The sequence below is a fragment of the Lupinus angustifolius genome, chromosome LG11 (assembly GCF_001865875.1).
Source record: "Lupinus angustifolius cultivar Tanjil chromosome LG11, LupAngTanjil_v1.0, whole genome shotgun sequence".
Taxonomy (NCBI): domain Eukaryota; kingdom Viridiplantae; phylum Streptophyta; class Magnoliopsida; order Fabales; family Fabaceae; genus Lupinus; species Lupinus angustifolius.
The window spans coordinates 31,774,660-31,795,885 of record NC_032019.1 but is presented as its reverse complement, the minus strand read 5'-3'; the positions used below and the strand labels follow the sequence as shown (position 1 = coordinate 31,795,885).

General features: G+C 34.0%; 2 protein-coding genes across 3 annotated transcripts in view; both read right to left on the bottom strand.

Annotated features, from left to right (window-relative positions):
• Nucleotides 3,439-13,741, bottom strand: LOC109361132 (protein PIN-LIKES 6-like). Of its 2 annotated transcripts, XR_002109267.1 has the most exons (11): nt 13,498-13,741; nt 13,317-13,396; nt 12,568-12,692; nt 12,152-12,273; nt 11,716-11,916; nt 11,311-11,385; nt 10,887-10,987; nt 10,538-10,590; nt 10,237-10,425; nt 9,687-9,860; nt 3,439-3,573 (listed from the first exon to the last, which is right to left on the bottom strand). XR_002109267.1 is itself a non-coding variant. In XM_019606460.1 (10 exons), the coding sequence occupies exons 1-10, from the start codon at nt 13,681-13,683 to the stop codon at nt 9,739-9,741; spliced, it is 1,254 nt and encodes a 417-aa protein (XP_019462005.1). In that variant the 5' UTR covers nt 13,684-13,741; the 3' UTR covers nt 9,548-9,738. The 2 variants fall into 2 exon arrangements, 1 of the variants encoding a protein (XP_019462005.1); XM_019606460.1 differs by lacking the exon at nt 3,439-3,573 and having other exon boundaries at nt 9,548-9,860.
• LOC109359915 (protein FAR1-RELATED SEQUENCE 5-like) overlaps nt 19,608-21,226 on the bottom strand; it is a 2,562-nt gene continuing 943 nt past the window's right edge. Inside the window, exon 2 of the mRNA XM_019604610.1 lies at nt 19,608-19,851. Coding sequence (XP_019460155.1) covers nt 19,608-19,851 — 244 coding nt within the window. The remainder of the gene's footprint in view (nt 19,852-21,226) is intronic.

Below are 21,226 nucleotides of genomic sequence, written 5' to 3'. Positions count from 1 at the left end.
AATTACGTGGGACATATGTACTTTTTATTTTTCTTTGCTTTCTTATCATAATTCCATTTACACCACCACTTCTTTTGCTTACCATATCATATCTTAACACTTTCCATTAGTACACAAAAGTTATTATGATTAAAAAAAAGATAATCATCAACCTTATAATAAGGATTTGTAGTAAAATTTATATATTATATGTGTTGTTCAAAGTGGAACTTTGATTTTTAATTTTATACGATGTCTAGAAATTCAACTGATATTTTATCGCACATGGTAAAAATTAGATTAGAAAAATTATGAGGACTATGTCTAAGGCCAAAGTTTTATTTTATTGCTTATTTATGAATTATGAGTGTGTAAGGCTAATATTGGAACAAAAGAAAATAGGTGGTCGGTCAAGCGCGTTGAATGACAACTCAACTCAAAATGCCCCAGCGAAGCTAAGCTGTCCTCAAGCATATATAGATTGAATTAAGCATATATAGAACTTTCTCCACAGATAATTTCTTCACTAAATATGTACAACAAAAAGTAATTTTTCTTCACTAACTTCTTTTAAATAATGCTTATGGAGTAGCAAAAAGTGAAGGAAAGAGTGAAAGCTTGAGCAACACAAGCTCAAGATTAAAGAAGAAAGAAAGATTATCAATGTGAAGAGAAAATGAATAAGAAACTTGTATTGATTGAGTGATGAATGAGGAAGATGATATTGATTGTTTATAAAAGGGATATATATACTTAAAATATATCTTACTAACTGATCAAGAATACCTAAAATACCCTCACAAAATATAACAATATAGATTACTTGCATCACAAGCAAAACAAGATGATGTAGCACCACGTGACCCAACTTTGGCCATCTGACCGAGTCATGCGTGACTCATGATTAAGGATAGAAATAGACTAGGTTAGGTCAGGCTTTGCCTTAAATATGCCGAACATATATAGCATATAGGAGTCTAACCCTAGCCTATTAGCCTCTTTAAAAAAATCAAAGCCTAGGTCTAACATATTTAAAAGTCTAGTCTACCCTGATAACTTGTTTAAAGACCTATTATATTGTATAATCTTAAAATGGATCATCATATCTATATTTAAATAGTCTAATAGACATACTTTTAACTAAACTCTTCTTACCCTAACAATTAAACTATATTCTTGTTTTTATATTAAATATCAAAGAATATTATTATTTATATTAAAAGTGTATAATATGAACATTATTACATAATATAATTAAATATGTTGGTCTGTTAGGCTTAATAGGCCTTTTGGATGGCCTAAAGCATGGCATGTTAAACTAAATAGGCTTTTCAAAAAGTCTGAGTCTAGTTTGTTCACGAAAAAAGTCTGACTTGACCTAGCTTGTTATAGGCCATTGATAGGCGGCCTGACCTGTTTCCACCCTTACTCATGACCCTGCCAGTGTCTTGGTCCATGCCAATGTCTTCCAGCTGACCATGTCTTCCTCGAGTCATGGCTATGCCAGTGTTATTGCCTGACTGTGTGATATGCACATTAGATGCACCAAGTGCTTGGGTCATGGCCTGGATCGTGACTGATGTATATGCATCAGCTTGTGCCACTCTGACCGAGCCAAATAGGTCAAGTGTCTCAGTTAGATTTTCATTTTCTAAATGTGGTATTTCTGTTCACAATTTGGAGCACAAACATTGAAGAGACCTAGCTTGACATGAATCTTTGCATACTCCTTGGTACCTAGAGGCGTTGTTAGACCATCTACTAGTTGTAATTTAGAAGCAATTGGGAGGAGTTTACGAGACCCTTTTGTGAATTCCTCTCATACTATATGACAATTCAACTCAATGTCTTTTGTCCTCACATAAAACACAAGGTCGAAAGCAATATGTATAGCTGATTGATTATCGCAATATATGATTGTTGGAGTTGAAAGTGACAAATGAAGGTCTTCCAGCAATTATAAAAGCAACTAGATCTCATAAGTGGTAATTGTCATTGCCATGTATTTAGCTTCACAAGAACTACTAGACATTGTTCTTTGTTTCTTAGATTTTCATGAGATGAGAGATTTCCCAAAACAAATGTAGTATTTAGTGACTAAACATCTTATATTAGAGCAAGATGCCTAATCACTATCACTCTAAGCTTGTATGTGAATGCATAAGTTGTTGGGAAGAAGAGACATATTGTTGGTGATCCTTTGAGATATTTGATAATTTGATAACCTTGATAGCACCAGTATGATGTATGGATGTAGGATTGACCATGAATTGAGCTAATTGATGCAATGGAAAGGCTATATCAACCCCTAGATTGGTGAGATAGACAACCTTTCTACCATCCTTCTATTTCTAATCATGAAATAACTTGTAACTATTATCTTTATTCACTTCTAAAACTCAACTGTTAAACAAAATATTAAGAAAAGACATTGAGAAATCATATATATATATATATATATATATATATATATATATAATTTAGAGTCATACATGATAACTATAATTAAAATTTGTCACACCATTACTTAAAAATATATATAACTATAATCTTATATACATTTGTCTTTTAATATTAATCATTAAAATAAAATTAAATATTTCATATTAAATATTATCATTTCTCAAGATTACAAGTATTTTCACTTAAGTTATTTTCTCTATCTATCAAAATATATATATATGAAATGACTCAGATGTAAACATTTCTCATAAAAATTCAAAACAATAAATATGAGCATTCAAATAAGGTTTAGTAATCTATGTCAAATATTCTCATTTTTCACAATAACAACCATTAGCTGATTCACTCCCTCTATATATATATATATATATAATATATATTATATATATATAACATCTACCTAGTTTGCTTAGCTTTGGAATTGATAGGAAATCAAGGCTTTTGCAAAGACTGTGGGGTCTTTGCTGCATGTAAAGTGCATACAACTACTCAACTGGAAAATCGTTGCCAAAGTTTTATAATCAAGTAATTTAACACTTTATTCTCAATTAAGAATATCACTAATTTATTTAATTGATCTTAAATAAAATTTAAACAATTTAACTCTAAAAGTCTCTTTCAGTAGTGACAAGGGTCACAAGAATTCTAAATTTACATTTGCCACTAAATTGCTGCACTCCTGCTTAGCTCATGTTACAAATTCATCCTTTTTGCCATTCCCATATTGCCCCATTTCTTTTCACATTGCTCTTTACGTTTCATAACTCCATTTGATCATTGCTTTGTTTGTTATTAAAGGAACCCATGAATAAAACACTATCAGCCCTTGGATTTAATTATTGCAGTAAAAAAAATTGGCGATTAGAAATAAAAATCTGGTTTAGTTCTAATTAGGAATACTAACTTAACTTTTTTCTTGTAATGGTAAAGGTTATCTTTTGTTTTTAAGAACAGTGAGACTGAAATCAAGAATAAAATGAATTGTGTGCAATGATATGGACCTATTCAAGCTAGGTATATGAATATAATTCTTCATCATTTACATCCTACTAATGAGTTGAGATAACAACCAACAAGAGAGTCAAAAAGAAATTTGCAATTGCAATTTTGGCATGCCACAAATCAAGCTATATAATCTTACCTCAAAGAAGGAAGAAAGAAACTTTGCTCAGCAATGGATTATCAATCCAAGAACAACAAAAAACAAAAACTCACAATGAATAACCTCGAGATCTTTATTGATGAAAAGAAACCTGATCAAAGATCACATCAAAGATCAGCTTACAATGCTATGAAAAGCTTATCAGAAAAACTATCTAAAGAGTATTACTTATACTTGGAAGATTGGAGAAAAGGCTAACTAACTAACTAACCTATTTAACTAACTAACAATTATAACACATGTTAATTATAGAAGACTTAACTAGAAGCTTCAGCCAACTTAGCCATTTGGTAGAAAAGCATAGGCTGAAACAAACAAATACAAAACATATTACAATTATGATTGACCAAGTGTCAATGTTGTGATGATCATATAAAGTGATGGCTGGAGGTTTCTCTGCCTCTTTAGTTGATGCAGAACTGATGCGAGTAAGGTGAGGTTTGATCAAAGGAAGTTGATGCTTATTAATGAAAACTGAATTGAATGTGTGTTGATGCAATCCTATGTTTGCTTCTGTTTGAGTTATGAATGAGAGAGCTTGGTGAATTGTTATTTGGTTCATTGCTGGTTGGTGATTGTGTTGGGTGGCATGATGTGCTTGGTGATTTCCTTGAGTGGCAAGTAACATACATAGTTGAGTATTGTGAGGAGAAATCTATGGAGAAATCTGTGTTTCATTTGATAGCCCCCCACAAGTTGGGGCACATATGTTGATGAGCCCTAACTTGAGTGGAATTGTTGAGTAATCCTTTGCTTCTAGAGGCTTTGTAAGAGCATCAGCAATTTGAAGGTGAGAAGGAACGGGAAGGAGCTTAAGCTTACCTTGAGTGCATTTTTCTCTAACAATAATATGGCAAACAATAATATGGCAATCAAGCTCTATGTGCTTGGTTCTTTCATGAAAAACAGGATTATTGGCAATATAAATGACAGACTGATTATCACAAAACATAATAGCAGGCAAAGAAAAAGAGTATTGTAAATCTTCAAGCAAATAAGTAAGCCAAGTTAATTCACAAGTAGTAATAGCCATAGCACGATATTCTGCCTCACAAGAACTACGGGAAATGGTCATTTGTTTATTAGATTTCCAGGATATGAGGGAAGTGCCAAGATAGATGCAAAAACCTGTTATGGATCTTCTAGTGTCAGGGCAGGCAGCCCAATCACTATCGTTGTAAGCCTCTAATTGAACAATTGATGTGTTTGAGAAGTGTAAGACTATAGCAGGGGTACCCTTAATGTACCTTAGGACCTTTAAGGCAGCGTTATGGTGAGTGATTGTAGGATTGGCCATGAATTGTGCTAACTGTTGGACAACAAAGCATAAGTCAGGTCGTGTGTTTGTTAAGTAAATGAGTCGTCCTATCAATCTTCTATAAGAGGGAGGATCATGGAATTGAGCACTGGAATCTTGAAACAGATGGGTTCCATATGTCATAGGAGTGTTAGATGGTTTGCAGCCTAGCAAACCTATATTAGAAAGAATTTCAAGGGCATATTTCATTTGATTCATAGAGATTCCTGTTTTGTTTCGGGCAATTTCAAAGCCTAGAGAGAATTTCAAAGTGCCTAAGTCTTTTATCTTGAAGGTATTGTCAAGAAGAGTTTTGAGGTTGGCAATTTCATGTGTGTTTTTACCAGTAAGGATAATATCATCTACATACACAAGGATGACAGTGATTGAGTTTGAGGAAGAGTACTTGGTGAAGAGAGAGTGATCTCTTCTAGCCTTGTTGTAATTATGTTTGATGAGGAAGTGAGATAGTTTTGCAAACCATTGTCTGCTTGCTTGCTTTAGTCCATATAGGGACTTTTCGAGCTTGCAGACTTGGTTCTGTCCAGAAGAAGGTAGGCCGGGAGGAAGGGTCATGTAAACTATTTCGTTAAGGTCTCCATGTAGGAAAGCATTATTGATGTCAAGTTGTGCTAGAGGCCAATTATGGATAGATGCTAAAGCTAGAAGGAGCCTAACAGTGGTTATCTTGGCAACAGGAGAAAATGTGTCAATGTAATCTATGCTCTCAGTTTGGGTGTATCCCTTGGCTACCAATCTAGCCTTGTATCTTTCAATGGATCCATCAGCTTTTTACTTAATCTTGAAAACCCACTTGCAACCAATAGGGTTCTTATCCATGGGTAAATCAGTTATGATTCAAGTATTATTGTTTTGCAGAGCTTGTAATTCTCTATGTATGACTTCCTGCCAATGAGGAATCTTAATAGCTTGTATGTATGTTCTAGGTTCTGTTTCAGAAGATATTGAGAGGATTCTATGCAGGTATGGTTTGGATAGCTTATCATAGGACATGTAGGAAGATAGATGATACTTAGATGTGGAAGACAAGGTAGTGTTGTTAAGTAAGGCACAATGGTAGGCTTCTAAATATGTGGGAGGTTTAGAGAGTCTGTTACTTCTTCTCATAGGAGGTGAAGAAGTATGAGTTGTAGGGCATGGAGGACATAATGGATATGCATCAGGGGGTGGCACAACTGATGGTAAAATGTCTTCATAGAAGGCATTAGAGGTAGGTTCAGGTAGAGGGAATTGGTTAGGGGAGGCATTGGTGGAGTCGGTTATAGATGAGTATGGAAAGATTGTTTCATAGAAGACAACATTTATTGTTACTTCTAAAGCTCTGATTGAGAGGTTCATGACTATGTAACCTTTGACACCTTGTTTGTATCCTAAAAAGATGCATCTAGTAGCTCTAGGGTCGAATTTAGTTCTAGAGTGTTTATGAGTGCTTGCATAGCATAAAGAACCAAATGTTCTTAACTGTTGTAGGTCAGGCAATTTGTCATATAGGACTTCATGAGGAGTCTACTGTTGAAAGAGTGGGAGTAGGCAAAATATTAATGAGGTGAGTAGCATGTTTAATGGCATAAGACCAGAAAATTTTGGGCAGGTTACTTTGGATCAGGAGAGCCCTAGCTACATTCAACAAATGTTGGTGTTTCCTCTCAACAACTCCATTTTGTTGAGGGGTATATATGCATGATGTTTGGTGATGGATTCCTTTTGTGGTATAGAAGGTTTTCATAGAGAACTCAGGACCATTATCACTTATAATGGTTTTGGTTTTGGCAGAAAATTGAGTTTATATCATGTTAATAAAACTCTGTAAGAGGGTTTGTGTTTCTGCCTTGCTCTGCATTAGATAGATCCATGTAAACCTAGAATGATCATCTACTATAGTCAGGAAGTATTTATGGCCATGTACATATGGGGTAGAGAAAGACCCCCATATGTCAACATGGATCAAATCAAAGCAGTGTAAAGATTGACTATTACTTATATGGAAGGGGGCCCTTTTTTGTTTGGCCAAGTCACATATTTCACAAAGATGAATTTTATTGGCAGTAATAAAGGGGAATTTAGTCTTAACAAGGTCCATACAATTGTGAGAAATGTGTCCTAATCTAAAATGCCATAAGCTAGAACTAGGAAAACATGGTTGACAAGTATTAGTAATGTTCACATGATGTTGTGTAGTTACAGAGTTAAACTATACATGCCATTTGAAGCTCTAGCTATACCAATCTTCTTCAAAGACTTCTTCTCCTGGATGAGACAATGGTTAGAATCAAAGCATAAAGTATATGGTAAATCACACGTAAGTCTTGATATTAATAACATGTTATATGAGAAATCAGGTAGATAGAGGACATTGTATAGAATTAAGTTGGGAAGTAGGGAAATAGTTCCTGAAATTTGTGAGATTACCTCATTTCCATTAGGCAGTTTTACCTTAATTGGTCTTATTCTATTATAGGTTTCATAATTTGACAATTTGGAATTGATGTGATCTGTTGCTCCACTATCCAATATCCAAGAAGTTATTGACTGATCAAGATGAGAGGTACCTGTATTGTCTATGTCTGGTGGCGTAGAGGTGGAAGATAAAATGTTGGAGTGTTCTCCATCAGTTCTTTGTGTGTTCTGAGTTTGCAGCATACTCATCAGTCCCTGATATTGCTCCTTATTGAGACCAAAAACTTTTTCATCTGTTTGGTCAGCTTCCTGCATATCATGCTTCTCAAATCCATTTAAGGTTGAGGATTGAGTGGAGTTTACTTGTTCTCCTCTACTCAGAGGGCCTCTACTGAGAGGAAAGTTGGTAGGGTAACCATGTAGTTTATAGCAGGTTTTTGTGGTGTGTCCATTTTTCTTGCAATAGGTACAAAACTTAGGGGGAGTTTGGGTTTTTGTCCAAGATCCTCTGCCATATCCAGAGGGAGACCCCTTCCAGAGGTACTACTGAAACCTCTATTTCCAGTGTAGGATCTTCTTGAATATCCTTCTATTCTTCCATTGCTAGATATGGTCATAGCCTTTGCATCTGGTTCATGTCCATACATCTGCATCTCCTGTTGAACAACAAGGGAGAATACTTTTCTCATTGAAGGAAGGGGATCCATGAGCATAATTTGGGACTTAACCCCACTATATGCATCATTGAGCCCTTTTAGGAATCTAATAATCTTGTCCTCTTCTCTATGTTTCTTGATGTCACATAGAGCATCACAAATGCATCTTGGTTCAGGCCTGAAAGTATCCAACTCATCCCATAGAATTTTGGTCTGAGTGAAATACTTTGAGACACTTAGATCACCCTGCTTAATATTTCCTATAGTATCTTGCAACTCTGCTATCTTGAAGAGATTACCTTGGGAGAATCTCTCATTGAGGTCTTCCCAAACTTCATATGCTTTGTCTATCCAAAGAATGCTCTGGGCTATGGATGGTACAATTGATCTAATGATCCATGAAGTGACCATGTTGTTGGCCCTTGCCCATGCCTTATATGAAGAGTCTGTCTTGCTAGACATTCTGATTGATCCATCCACGAATTCCCATTTTTGCTTTGATATGAGACTCATTTGTATAGACCTTGTCCACTGGTGGTAACTGTCACCATTCAACAATGGTGATACAAGGGGAGTGGCAGGACTTTCTGAGGGATGTATGTAGTATGGGTCTTGAGAGAGGTCAGAAGAATTTTGAGCAAGAGTAGGCAGAGTAGTAGATGAATCCATGATGGACATTTATTGAATGTAACAGAGCTCTCTAAAGGAGCTCTGATACCATCAAAGAAGGAAGAAAGAAACTTTGCTCAGCAATGGATTATCAATCCAAGAACAGCAAGAAACAAAAACTCACAATGAATAACCTCGAGATCTTTATTGATGAAAATAAACCTGATTAAAGATCAGTTTACAATGCTATGAAAAGCTTATCAGAAAAACTATCTAAAGAGTAATACTTATACTTGGAAGATTGGAGAAAAGGCTAACTAACTAACTAACCTATTTAACTAACTAACAATTATAACACATGTTAAATATAGAAGGCTTAACTAGAAGCTTCAGCCAACTTAGCCATTTGATAGAAAAGCATAGGCTGAAACAAACAAATATAAAACATATTACAATTATGATTGACCAAGTGTCAATGTTGTGATGATCATATAAAGTTATGGCTGGAGGTTTCTTTGCCTCTTTATTTGATGCAGAACTGATGCGAGTAAGGTGAGGTTTGATCAAAGGAAGTTGATGCTTATTAATGAAAACTAAATTGAATGTGTGTTGATGCAATCCTATGTTTGCTTCTGTTTGAGTTATGAATGAGAGAGCTTGGTGAATTGTTATTTGGTTCATTGCTGGTTGGTGATTGTGTTGGGTGGCATGATGTGCTTGGTGATTTCCTTGAGTGGCAAGTAATATACATAGTTGAGTATTGTGAGGAGAAATCTGTGTTTCATTTGATATTACCGACAAAGAGAAGACCCCATTGGATTATCATGTATTATAACAAATCAAAAGTTGATGTACAATTCTTGAGAATGATGTTTGCTAGAAGAGGCAGTAATACATGATAGAAGAGATTAACTCCTTATTCATAGGGTTTGCATGGTAACAATACCTTCAACTTAAAATAAATAAATAAACTTTCAAAGAGGGAAGTTATTTCTAGGTTATAAAGAACAACATCCATCAATAAACATCATCAATCATTAGATGGTAGGCATCTGTTAAAATTTGGTATTTCTCCACTAACATAACTTCAAATGGACAAAATTAATGGGATTAGACTAAAAACTATTGGTAAACTATTACAGCTCTGTGGAGTCTTAGAAGAGTATGTTTAGAAATAGAACAGTCCATCCAGCCATTGAGATTATAGCAAAGATATGAACCCAGAACAATATGGCCGCTGACTCCTTTCCACAACCTCTTAAATTAGCAACAGCTCCTGTAAACAAGTAAATCATTTATGTTATTTCTTTGTTTACCAATAAGAAACATTCTTGAGCAACATTAGACTACATGTATTTCGAAAAACATTCTTGAGCAATTGCAGTGTGATACCTAATCACCATAATGCGACTATAATGGACCGCATTGCAACCGCATTTGGGTCGCATCAGACCACAACACAACCGTATTGGGCTACAGCAGACCGCATCAATATAAAAAATATTTTTTTACTCACAAAATAATTCACACTGCAACGGCTGCAATGACCGCAATTGCCGTAAATGCAACTGCGACCACAACAACAATTTAAAACACTATAAGCTAGGATCAACTTAGCTCAGTGAGGACTAATACAGATGTGGGAAATATACCTGAAAGGATGGATGTTGGCATTGAATGCTGAAGGAGGAGGACAAACCTAAACATCTTATCATCAGGGGGCAGAAAACCAAGCTTGTCAGCCAACATGACAATGCCAAGTCCAACAGGAGGCACTAAAAGTAACCGTGCAAAAATAATAGCAGCGGTTGTCCGGAGACCAAGTTTTGAACTTCCAGGTCCTGTAACCAAGACAAAAAACCCAACCATGATCTGTTTAAATGCCTCAGACAAAAGATTACTGGATCTGACATGTTGATTAAATATATTGAGGCCACTTTGACATAAATTTACCATCAACAAGGTTGCCTCCCAATGCCAACAGAATGCAAGGAATCATGGCCTCCCTGATCACCAGAGGAACTATTAGATAGTATCACCAATTATAGCTTCCTAAGTATTCCACATTGAAAATCTACTTCTAATTGAGAAAGGTATTATAAAACTAAGATACGATGACTTAGTTCTATAACACATATTTTTTAAGTTTATCTGGTTGAGTTGCTTTATAGCTAAGATAACAAATACATATTGCCCATCGACTGATGAACAGTTGAAGACTTCAAAAAGACAAACTAAATTTTGTAGCACCAACTATTTAAATGTAAAAGCATCAACTTCATTGAAAATTAAACTGGCATACCCAAGAATTATGCAGCTGTCGGTGAAGAAAAAAAATGGAGCATCAGTTGTAAAGATCAGTTGCTTGAAAAATGGGACTGCACCGAGTGCCATGGCTAGAATCTGCAAAACGTGTGCAATGCCTCAATCAAAATAATGTTCGTTCATATATTAACATATCATTGACATGCTTACATAAATAGCAGTAAACTAATTCAAAAAGAGCATAACTTCTACTTGAACAAACTTATATGTAAGGAGTTCGCTCTGGCAATTATGAAAGTAGGTAAACATATTGCAGAAACATATCATGCATAAAGTGGAATCCCTAAGAAAGATGTAATGTTCATCCACACAGACTGACACAAAGGAGGGATAAGGAGAACCCATCATATAAAACGAGAAAAACTGAATACTAATCATAGGTTCAATGGGGAGAAGCTTACTGATGCAATGATAGGGGGTTGAAGAATTTGCTTGAGCTTCAACTTCTCATAAAGGAATGCTAAGAAATCTTTAATCTGTAACACCATTTATCCCGGGAAGAATTAAATACAAATGAGATAAATGAAACAAGAATTCACCAGAAATATAGTGCATAGATATAAAAACTAAACTATCAATGACAATTCAGAGACCAAAAATAGTAAGTTTAGTGAATTGGACTTGACGGAAATCGAAAGAAATTTCATATTAAAATGCATGTCCAGTTAAATCTGAGACATAATCATGAAACTAACATGAAAAACAGATTCATTAACACAAATTTCCATCATTGCATGGAAAAGTAATCAAGTGGTATCTAATCAACCCAAGTGCAACTTAGCATGCGTGTATCAAGTCATTCTCACCTTCCATTTCTTTGAAGCATTTGAATCTATTGTAGTTACCGTATCACTTTGAGGAAGCAACGGAGCTTGTTCAGGTGAGGCACCATTATTACTTGGAGTTCTCTTTAAGGAAGCAAGGCCTTCATCATCAATGTAAAATGTGCCTTCTGGAGGAGGCGCCAACATGTTAAATACATATGTGTAGAGGATGATAGCACCGACCTAAGAAAAGTGAGAATTTAATAATTCCTTACTAGGACAGACTAGGCTTTCTTTTACTCCAATAATATGATTTGTAGAACTATGTAAGTGAATAAAGTAGTTTAGATTATAATAAAGATCCTGAAGGAAAGAGCTAAAATATTGAAGAGTAGTTGAAAAGGTAAATGAATCATTTAAGTGAAGGTGCTACAAGATACCAAGTTACCAACTCAAAAATAAAATATGTAGAACCTACCCACTGGCCAAATGATATATAGGCAGTTCCATTTGTGCTACATGTATCATAGTCTCCAAAAGGATTGGACGGGTCTCGACATAAAGCCGCAATCAAGACAAGCGGCACGTTCCCAATATTCCCTGTATAGGAGAATTTGCAATCAACGAATACAAACACAGAATACAAATCAACCTATTTGGTCGTGTTTTTCTATAAGTGTAGTCAATGTCATCATACACAATCATTAAATAATTTGTTTTTGTTTTGGTATCTTAAGATGGAGGTGTCCACATGATTTAGGCACATGCATTTTACATGGTAGAGGCCTAATATAGTGGCAATGAAAGGAAAATGGAGACAAAGAAGTTGAGATGCACATGCTGGTGTTGATAGAATAAGTAAAATAATTGTGCTTTAATAATTGTGAGGGTTACCAATTCCAACATGTATGATTGTGAAGTTGAAGAAAGGGTATGGAGGGCGGATGATGAAGGCAACAAGTAAACCAATGAGTGAACCTGATATTGAACCCAGAACAACATTCATGGGAATAAACCACCTGCAAACAAACATCAATCAAATTATGATAAATAATTTGGGGCATTAATGGGTTTCAAATGATTCTAAAAAGAAGTGATTTTGGGCCCATTTGATTTAAACCAAGAGAAACAGATTTGATTCGATGACACCAGTATTTCAAATTGCGGACCTTGATGTGGCTGCAATTTTGCAGTTGCAGTAACCACCGCAATTCATCACACCACAATTGGAACTGAGCTGTGACACTGAATCATAATGATGCGCCTACAACGTGCCGCAACCACATTGGACCGCATTTGGACTGTATCAGGTCACAACGCAACCGCATCCGGCCGCATTAGACTGCATTGATATTAAAAATATTTTTTTACTCCCAAAATAATTCACACTACAACAGCCATAATTTGCATCGTGGCAACGGTTGCAATAACCACAATCACAATAAACACAACTATGACCGCAATCGCAATAAACACAACCACGACCACAATCACAATAAACACAACCGCGAACGCAATCGCAATAAACAAAACCGCAATCGCGATAGCAACCATAATTTAAAACATTGGGTGACACCAAAATCTACAAAGAAGTAAACAAGTCCTGTATAGAATACTGAGATGAGTTGGGTTAGGGTAAAGACCAGCGAAGCATATTTTGCAAGGTAACAGCTTGTCCAAGTTGTGAGAAGATCAAGCATGGTAGCAAGAGTGAAAACACCAACTGCAGCAATAAAGAAAGAATGATGCAGTTAAATTGGGTAATAATTGAATAATTGGAAAAAAGATGATAGATAGATAGATTTATGAATAGGAATTACATACCCCATTCAAGAGTTTCCTACCATGAGCAGGCAAAATGTTAACATACTTGGAAGCCATTAAGAATCCCAAGAAACACATAGTGAACACTTTTGCTATTGGTAATACTGCTACCTTTATTGAACCTAATAATGATAAGGATGATGATGATGATGACGACAGTAACCTCATCACCACTGTTGTTGCCATTGATGATGAGAAAGATAACAGTGAAGAAGTGAATATGATGATAGAGGAGGATAAGAACAAGAAGAAGAAGAATATATTCTCTTCTTTCGTCTCTCAATTAATGAAAGCTAAGAGTTGTTGAGTTTTAAATGGTAAATGGTGTAAATGCTAACTGCCAAATTTAATCTAATTATTAACGATTCAATATCTTTTATACTATTATTGTGATTCCTCTATCACTCCGTACCAAACCAAAGATTAACATTTAATATAGGAGTCCATCTACGGTCTTCAAATGTTATCTTTGATAGGTTGGAAAACATTATTTAAGTTAAACGTGTATTTATTAAATATTAAATATTTTTTTGACCAATCATATGAAGTAATACAAATGAGCGAGACAATAAATATTAACTCATTTAATATATAATGTAAGCTTTTTTGTATTGTTGGATAATCATCCACCATTTATATTATTGATATGTTAATCCCTCTTAATTTTCAAACAAATGTAATATAAAAACTTTACATTAAAGTCATAACACTCTGCCAACTAAAGAAGCTATGTCAATAACTTTTTTATCATCTATGAAAAAATGTAACTGTTGTTAATTAACATGATTTTATTAAGTTAGTACAGAAAAATAGAGAAATAGTAACATTTAAGATCTCCACTCATTATTAACATCATCCAACCATATTTGATGATCATTATCTCAAGTCAATGTCTTCAATCATGTCCTACCTAATAATATAATATCACGTATGCTATTAAAATTTACTCATTTTTATATGTCATTTCATTCCATTTGTAGAAATAAAATAGAATATTCCTTAACACCATATTATAAGACGAAAATTGGAAAAGTTATCTTCTTCCATACATCACACCCTCAACCGACACTTCTTTCTCTATCTATCTATCTATTTTATTTTCTTCACAAGTTAAATCCCTCTATGTTGTAGGCCAAGATTTGATTTTTGAGGAACATGGGCAACCCTTCATAAGGAAACATCTTCAGTAACTTATAATAATAGTTATTTTAACTTAAGTATATTTAATATCTTTTATCAATTTGAGTGAGTGGCACGATGAATAACACATAATCATGAAATATTAACCTTTTATACATTAATTATGAATCTCAATCTTGGACTAGAGTGATCTTAGAAATGTTTTAAGCCACCCATACCCGAAGTGTTATTGGAGAGAGTGGGGATAGAGATTAACACTTTCTTTCAAAAAGAGTGTTCACATCAACAACCAACGATCAATGACACTGACTTTAAATCTAAATCTAATTAACCATTTGTCAAAGATAATGAGTTATAGAAGACCACAGGACTGGTAGTTACACACAAAACAAAACCCACATGATACCACACCAATATATTTATTTAGAAAAAAATGTATATACTAATCAGGAATGAATTTTTTAAATTATCATTGTATTATGCATCATTCATTTTTTAATTATTATTGATTCTTAAAAAAAGATAGTCCAAATGAAGGGTAAATAATATATTGTTTATGTATAAATTTTTATACCATCAATACATTCACTCTTATTTATATTGGATATTACTAAAAATATGCATAGGGTCCTTCTTCTACAAGGTAGGTGGAGGAGAAAGGAGAAGAAATATGGTAGGTACAAGATGTGCTACAATGCATACAAAAAAGGTAATTGGGGAACAAACAAACAACTTCGAAGAGTCAAAGGAAAGGTTACACTCATCGTGTATAATTGTAATAGCAAAAACCACATTATCAATCATACATATCATCTTTTCTAATAACCCACAGTAAATAATGTGCTAATACTTCAAAAGCTATTGTACTATCACATAACATCTTTTCTCTCTCATTTTTAATCAAACATTTATTTTCTTAAAATATGATTTTATTACAACAATTGAGTGAAACTAGATAGTCATATCAGTCTCTTGCTTGTCCAAACTTCTGGTTAACAATTTTATAATAATAAATCCTTAATGAAATGAATTGAAAAGTCCATTAAGAAAATTGGCTTTTTGTGAAGGTGGCACTTGCAATTTGTGTAAATTGATTGATTTATTAAATGTGAATACTGTCTGTACGATATCATATTGGAAGCAATAAGAAAATAAACTAGGTAACTATCACCATTACCATTGTCAATTAGAACTTGTCTTGCCCACCTTATCTATGGCCACAGTGTTTGCCTAAATAGGCATAGCACGGGTATGCCCATTTCAAAAAATGGGCATAATGAATTTGCCAATGCCCCTTTCTTACCATAGGGTACTCTTCCAATAAAAATTAAGTGATCTACCATTGTTCTTCGGTATAGATCCAGAATGACTGGGGTTGAGAACCCGGTTGAGTAGATTGCTTTTGGAAACTGGTTGGAATAGAGCTTGGACTTGCTAGTGGAGATACATGAAAAAGTTTTCTAACGATCAAGTTAGTATAAGATTTAATGAGAATGATTGAGAGTAAATATGAGAGAGATGAGAGCAATGAGTAATGAATATAAGTAATAAATGAGAGAATGTGGTATTTATGATACTTATGTGTGAGAGTTCCCTATTTATAGAGTTTTGGGATGGTGGACGTAACATTTGGCCTATTCAGGATGTGCTATAGGAGTACGATATGCATGTTGTCTTTCACGGATGGGGATCACCTGTCCCAACTTGGTGTCCCAATCCTGTCCCGGCCAATTACATTCTGCCATGTCATTTAAAAAATCCACCTCATTTTTCCACTAAAAAATATTTGTTATTCTCATGTGACTTTTCCTTACCCAGCAGACTATTCCTTTCTTCCACTCACATTTCCTTCATCTCAATTCAACCTGTCACTCTCCATTTTCTTTTCTTTCTCTCACCAAGTTCCTCTATGCCTAGTACACCATTCATTTTTTCACATGTCCTTCCTCTCAATTCTCCATTTTCTTTTCTCTCTCTCCTTTTATCTTCACTTCTATTTTCAGTATCATCATTTTTCTCAAAACTCTCTACAATAGAGTTTACACCAACAAAATAAAAATCTTTACACTTATTTCTCAAATGGTTTTTGGTTTCCAGAAGAAAAAAGAAACTTGGGCTGAGAAAAAATCGAGATAAAAAAGATTTATGCATAAACCATACTTTGTTTCAGAATATATTCATTCTTACACTTAAGCATTTCCCTATATCTTGCATAAAACATTAATTTTTCCACCGTTGATTTTAGATGGCTGTTGGGTAAGGACCTGTCCAGATTGGGCATAGAGGAACTGAAACACCTGAAGCAGTCTATAATACATGTCTTGTTGACATTTTGTGTGGATTTTAGCTTATCTTAAAGGTCTGATCACACGTAAATCATTTTACCATGACAGACTTGGTAATTAATGTTTGTTAATAATAAATCAAGTTCCTGGTATTGAAAGAAAATCCCTTATTTATTTTTATTGATCTTTCTATATGCAAAAAAAATATAAGCTCATAATTTGGTAATTTATTATAGCATTGCCTGGTTATTTACTTTGGCTTTTTTGTTGTGCAGTGGACATCATGAATTCAGAATCAACTTTAATTCTATGGAATGCAAATATTGACATGTTCCAGAGATTAATGAGGCTAGCAATTGATAAATGAGGGTGCATTGAAGTCACTGATCCTCCAAGATATGCAAAACAAATGAATGTGCATCTTCTTCAATAAGCACAAAATGGAGCAGTAAAAAAAAAGATTGTGTCATCTTTCTCAGTGATTGAGTAAATAAATTATATAATTGAAAAGAAAGATACGACAAAGATGTAGACATCATTTAACATGTATATAGTCTCTCACACAAAGTGCATGTAACATGTCCTTAGAGTACATAACTGATATTTTGTAAAACTAAATTAAGTGTGTATCCTCATTCTTCAATATTTATAATTTAAAAAAAAGTATGATATTCTATCATTGTGCCACACATTACAAAAGCATGATATTGTATTCAATCTCCTAGAACCATTTAGAATTTTTGGGACTTATATGGTTATCCCACCATCATGAATACATTCTCTTTGATTTTGTACTTTGTATATAATTTGTGTCACTGAGTCACTCTATGGTTGTTGTGATATTTGTCATATCTTCATACTTATCTTTGGATGGTGGTAGTCATGGATTAGAGAAAAAGAACTAATTGCATGAGCTTGGTAGATGCATACTTTACTTTACGTATGAACATATGTTTCAAAATTGAAACCCCTTAATGAAAAATACATAGAAACAACATTTGAAAAACAAAAAAGATAGCCCACAGGTTACATCCAACTGTATGAACATCATATACTAGCCAAAACAAAGTCTTCGTATTTGTATCAAAATTCATTCATATAACATAAAATTAAATTCACCCCTACAACCATAAGATTATAATGTGTAAGGAGCATTGCATTGCATTGACAAGTTGTGTCATTGATGAGTGTTTGTTGACCTTGATGAGTGTCGTGTTGATATATGCTTTGATGATTGTCTTGCCAAGCTACACCAGATAATTGTACCTATAATTCAAAATATTTTTTACATCAGTAATTGAAAAAACCATGCATATAGACTCAGAATGAGAAAAAACTAGTAGAACAATATTACCTGCAACAATTCGATCATGCTTATATTACTACCCGACTCCTTGTAAGTATTATTATGTGCAATATAGGTGGGAAACTGTCACAAATTTCATTTATAAAGTTATGATCGCATATAGGTTAAAACAAACATTCAATCCAGAAGACAAGTTTAAAATATAAAAAATACCTCAAATTATTGAAATGGAGGCAACCCACAAGCTAAGTTTTGCATAGAAGGTTTATCTTCTTGTAGACAAATTTTTTTTCTTTTTTTTTTCAAGAATACTTTTTGGCCTTCTAGATGATCCACGAATTTTTCCTATTGTCTTTATTCCCTTCACTTTATTATTAGTATTGGCAATGCACATAGCATTTTCAATACTAATGGGTGATGTGTCATGAGTGTATATATCATTCTCTCCACTTCCAATGCATGCATCTATAGCTTCCATAGCCTTGTTCCAAGCATTGACAACAATTTTATACGTTTCTTCATTTGTTGCACCTTTTGTTGTCAATTCCGTGTATCGCCCACATAAATCCTTGTAGCGATTTCTCAATCTCACATTTGCATCATCATGAGTAGGACTAAGACATGTCCCTCTATCACTTCCTTTTTTTGCTTGCTTTATCCATCTCTTTAGCACATAAATCATAGGAATCCTCATTTTATTTTTTGTTGAAAGAACTTTGAGAGCATGTGAGCACAAAATTCCTGCAAACTCAAACTTTTTACAACTACGAGTAACAACATCATTAAGTGATGTCATATATGACAGTATGCTGAAAATGTTTCTTATAAGGCATAACTTTATATTCACTAACATTCTCAATCTCAAAGGAAGTTATTACATTACAATCATATGACATTGATACCTCATTCTCAAACATCTTAAAAACTGCAGGAGTATAAATTGTTATTGCATGTCGTACAATCTCAACATTAAATGATAAAGACACACTTCTTTGAGTTGCTTTAAAATCTGTCTTTAACTGCTGATATTGACGATCATCAACCAACCTCTCAAAGTGGTGAAAAAATCTTAACATATCATGCTTATAACTCACATATTTTTTTATTACATTGTTCATGCTTTCATTACGTTGTGTGGTCATCATATCACCACAAAAATTTTGTCGACCATACACTAAAGTCCATTTTTCCTTCAAAACAAATGTTTGATCCATCCATCTGTTACCACGAAGACCATAGTTATCTAGAAAATCATCCCAAGCTTTATTAAACTCATCTTCTTCTTCGTACTCATAGATGCACTTGCTGAAGTTCTTGTTAAAGTCTTAAAACTCTCAAAATACAACACTAAGATTCTTCAAAGCACTCTGGTATAAGTGTCAAATACAAAGGCGGTGACATGTCTCTGGCCATGTCAAGCTCAGAGCCTTCGCCACTGCTGCATCTTGGTCAGTAAGTATTGTTTGTGGCTTTTTTCCTAACATTGATTTAGCTAAAGTTTCAAACAACCAAACAAATATTTCTGCAGTTTCATCATATAACAACTCTGCACCAAAGATAGTGCTAAGTTTATGATGATCCACTCCAATAGACATGGCAAATGAACGACCTTCTTTATTTTTTCTATATGTGGTATCAAAACAAACAACATCCCCAAAATATGAATAATCAACCATCATTTTTGCATCTCTCCAAAATATATTGGTTATTAAATCATCCTCATCAACTTGTATGGCATAGAAAAATTAGGATCTTCTACTTTTATATGTTGTAAATACTCAAGTAGACCACCTGTTTCTCCTAATTGTTAGGTATCAGTGGCAGAATACACCTAGAAGGGGGGTTGAATAGGTGTGGTGGAGCTCAAGTTCCACTTTTTGGTTTTCACACACTTACTGAAAAATGCTCAGTTAATCGATTAACCAATGGGCTTAATCGATTAAATCAAAACAGAAACAGAATGATCAACTCAGCAACTTGCATAGTTATTAACCAACACACAAGCAGATATTTTTATGCAAGATTAACAAGAACATAGCAAGGTATAAGCATGCAAAATATCAGCTACAAACTCGCATTGAAATATCAAAGAGAAATGGATAGAAAAGATTGCGCAAGAATTTTATCCTGGTTCGTTTTGCTGTCCACTGCAAAACTACATCCATTCCTCCCCTCTGATCTGAGAGATTTTCCTTCTTCATTATAGAACACAATGTATGTTACATACACGCTTCCAATTACTGAAGGTTAATATGCATGTTCATAATATACAATCCGGAAAATTATGGATCTATTTGTGTTAAAATATGCATACACTATAATAGTTTAGACAAAACAGTTTGTAAAATTACCTCAGAGACTGCGATGGCTTTCGAAAATTATCCTTCAAAAGTATGAAGGTCCTACACGCGTATCCACACCGAGACCAATCTTTGTTGTATCAACACTTGATTCGTGGAAAAAAAATCAACTCAAAACTACTATATTTCAAACAACCCAAAAATTAGGATACAAACTTTTTTCTTTTTGTGTGTGTTTTGAATCACACGTGAGGTTTGGTTTATATAAAACTAAAATCTCCCTCAAACAATTTAGTGTCAATTAATCACACATTAATTTAGCATAAAATCAAAACTTCATGAATTCATTTAATGCCAATTAATCACTCATCAATTCAGCATAATTTTTTGGTTTTTGGTTTTCTAAACTGACTATCAGTTTTAAACATTTGAAATATTACAATTAAGTCACACTTAATTATATTAAAGATGATTGAATAATATTATTGTATTTTCGGTGCTAGCAAAAAATACAATAATATTCCACTTAAAAGTAAATATACAAAATTAAACTATTTAATTTAATCAATAATATTTTCTTGTCCAACAAAAATCAGAACACTCGTTAGTGTGTGACCCCGTAGGTTCATTACTAAACCGGTAGTAAATTAACTCATTAATTTACTAATCAAGGTTGACATCTAGCAACACTCCTTAAC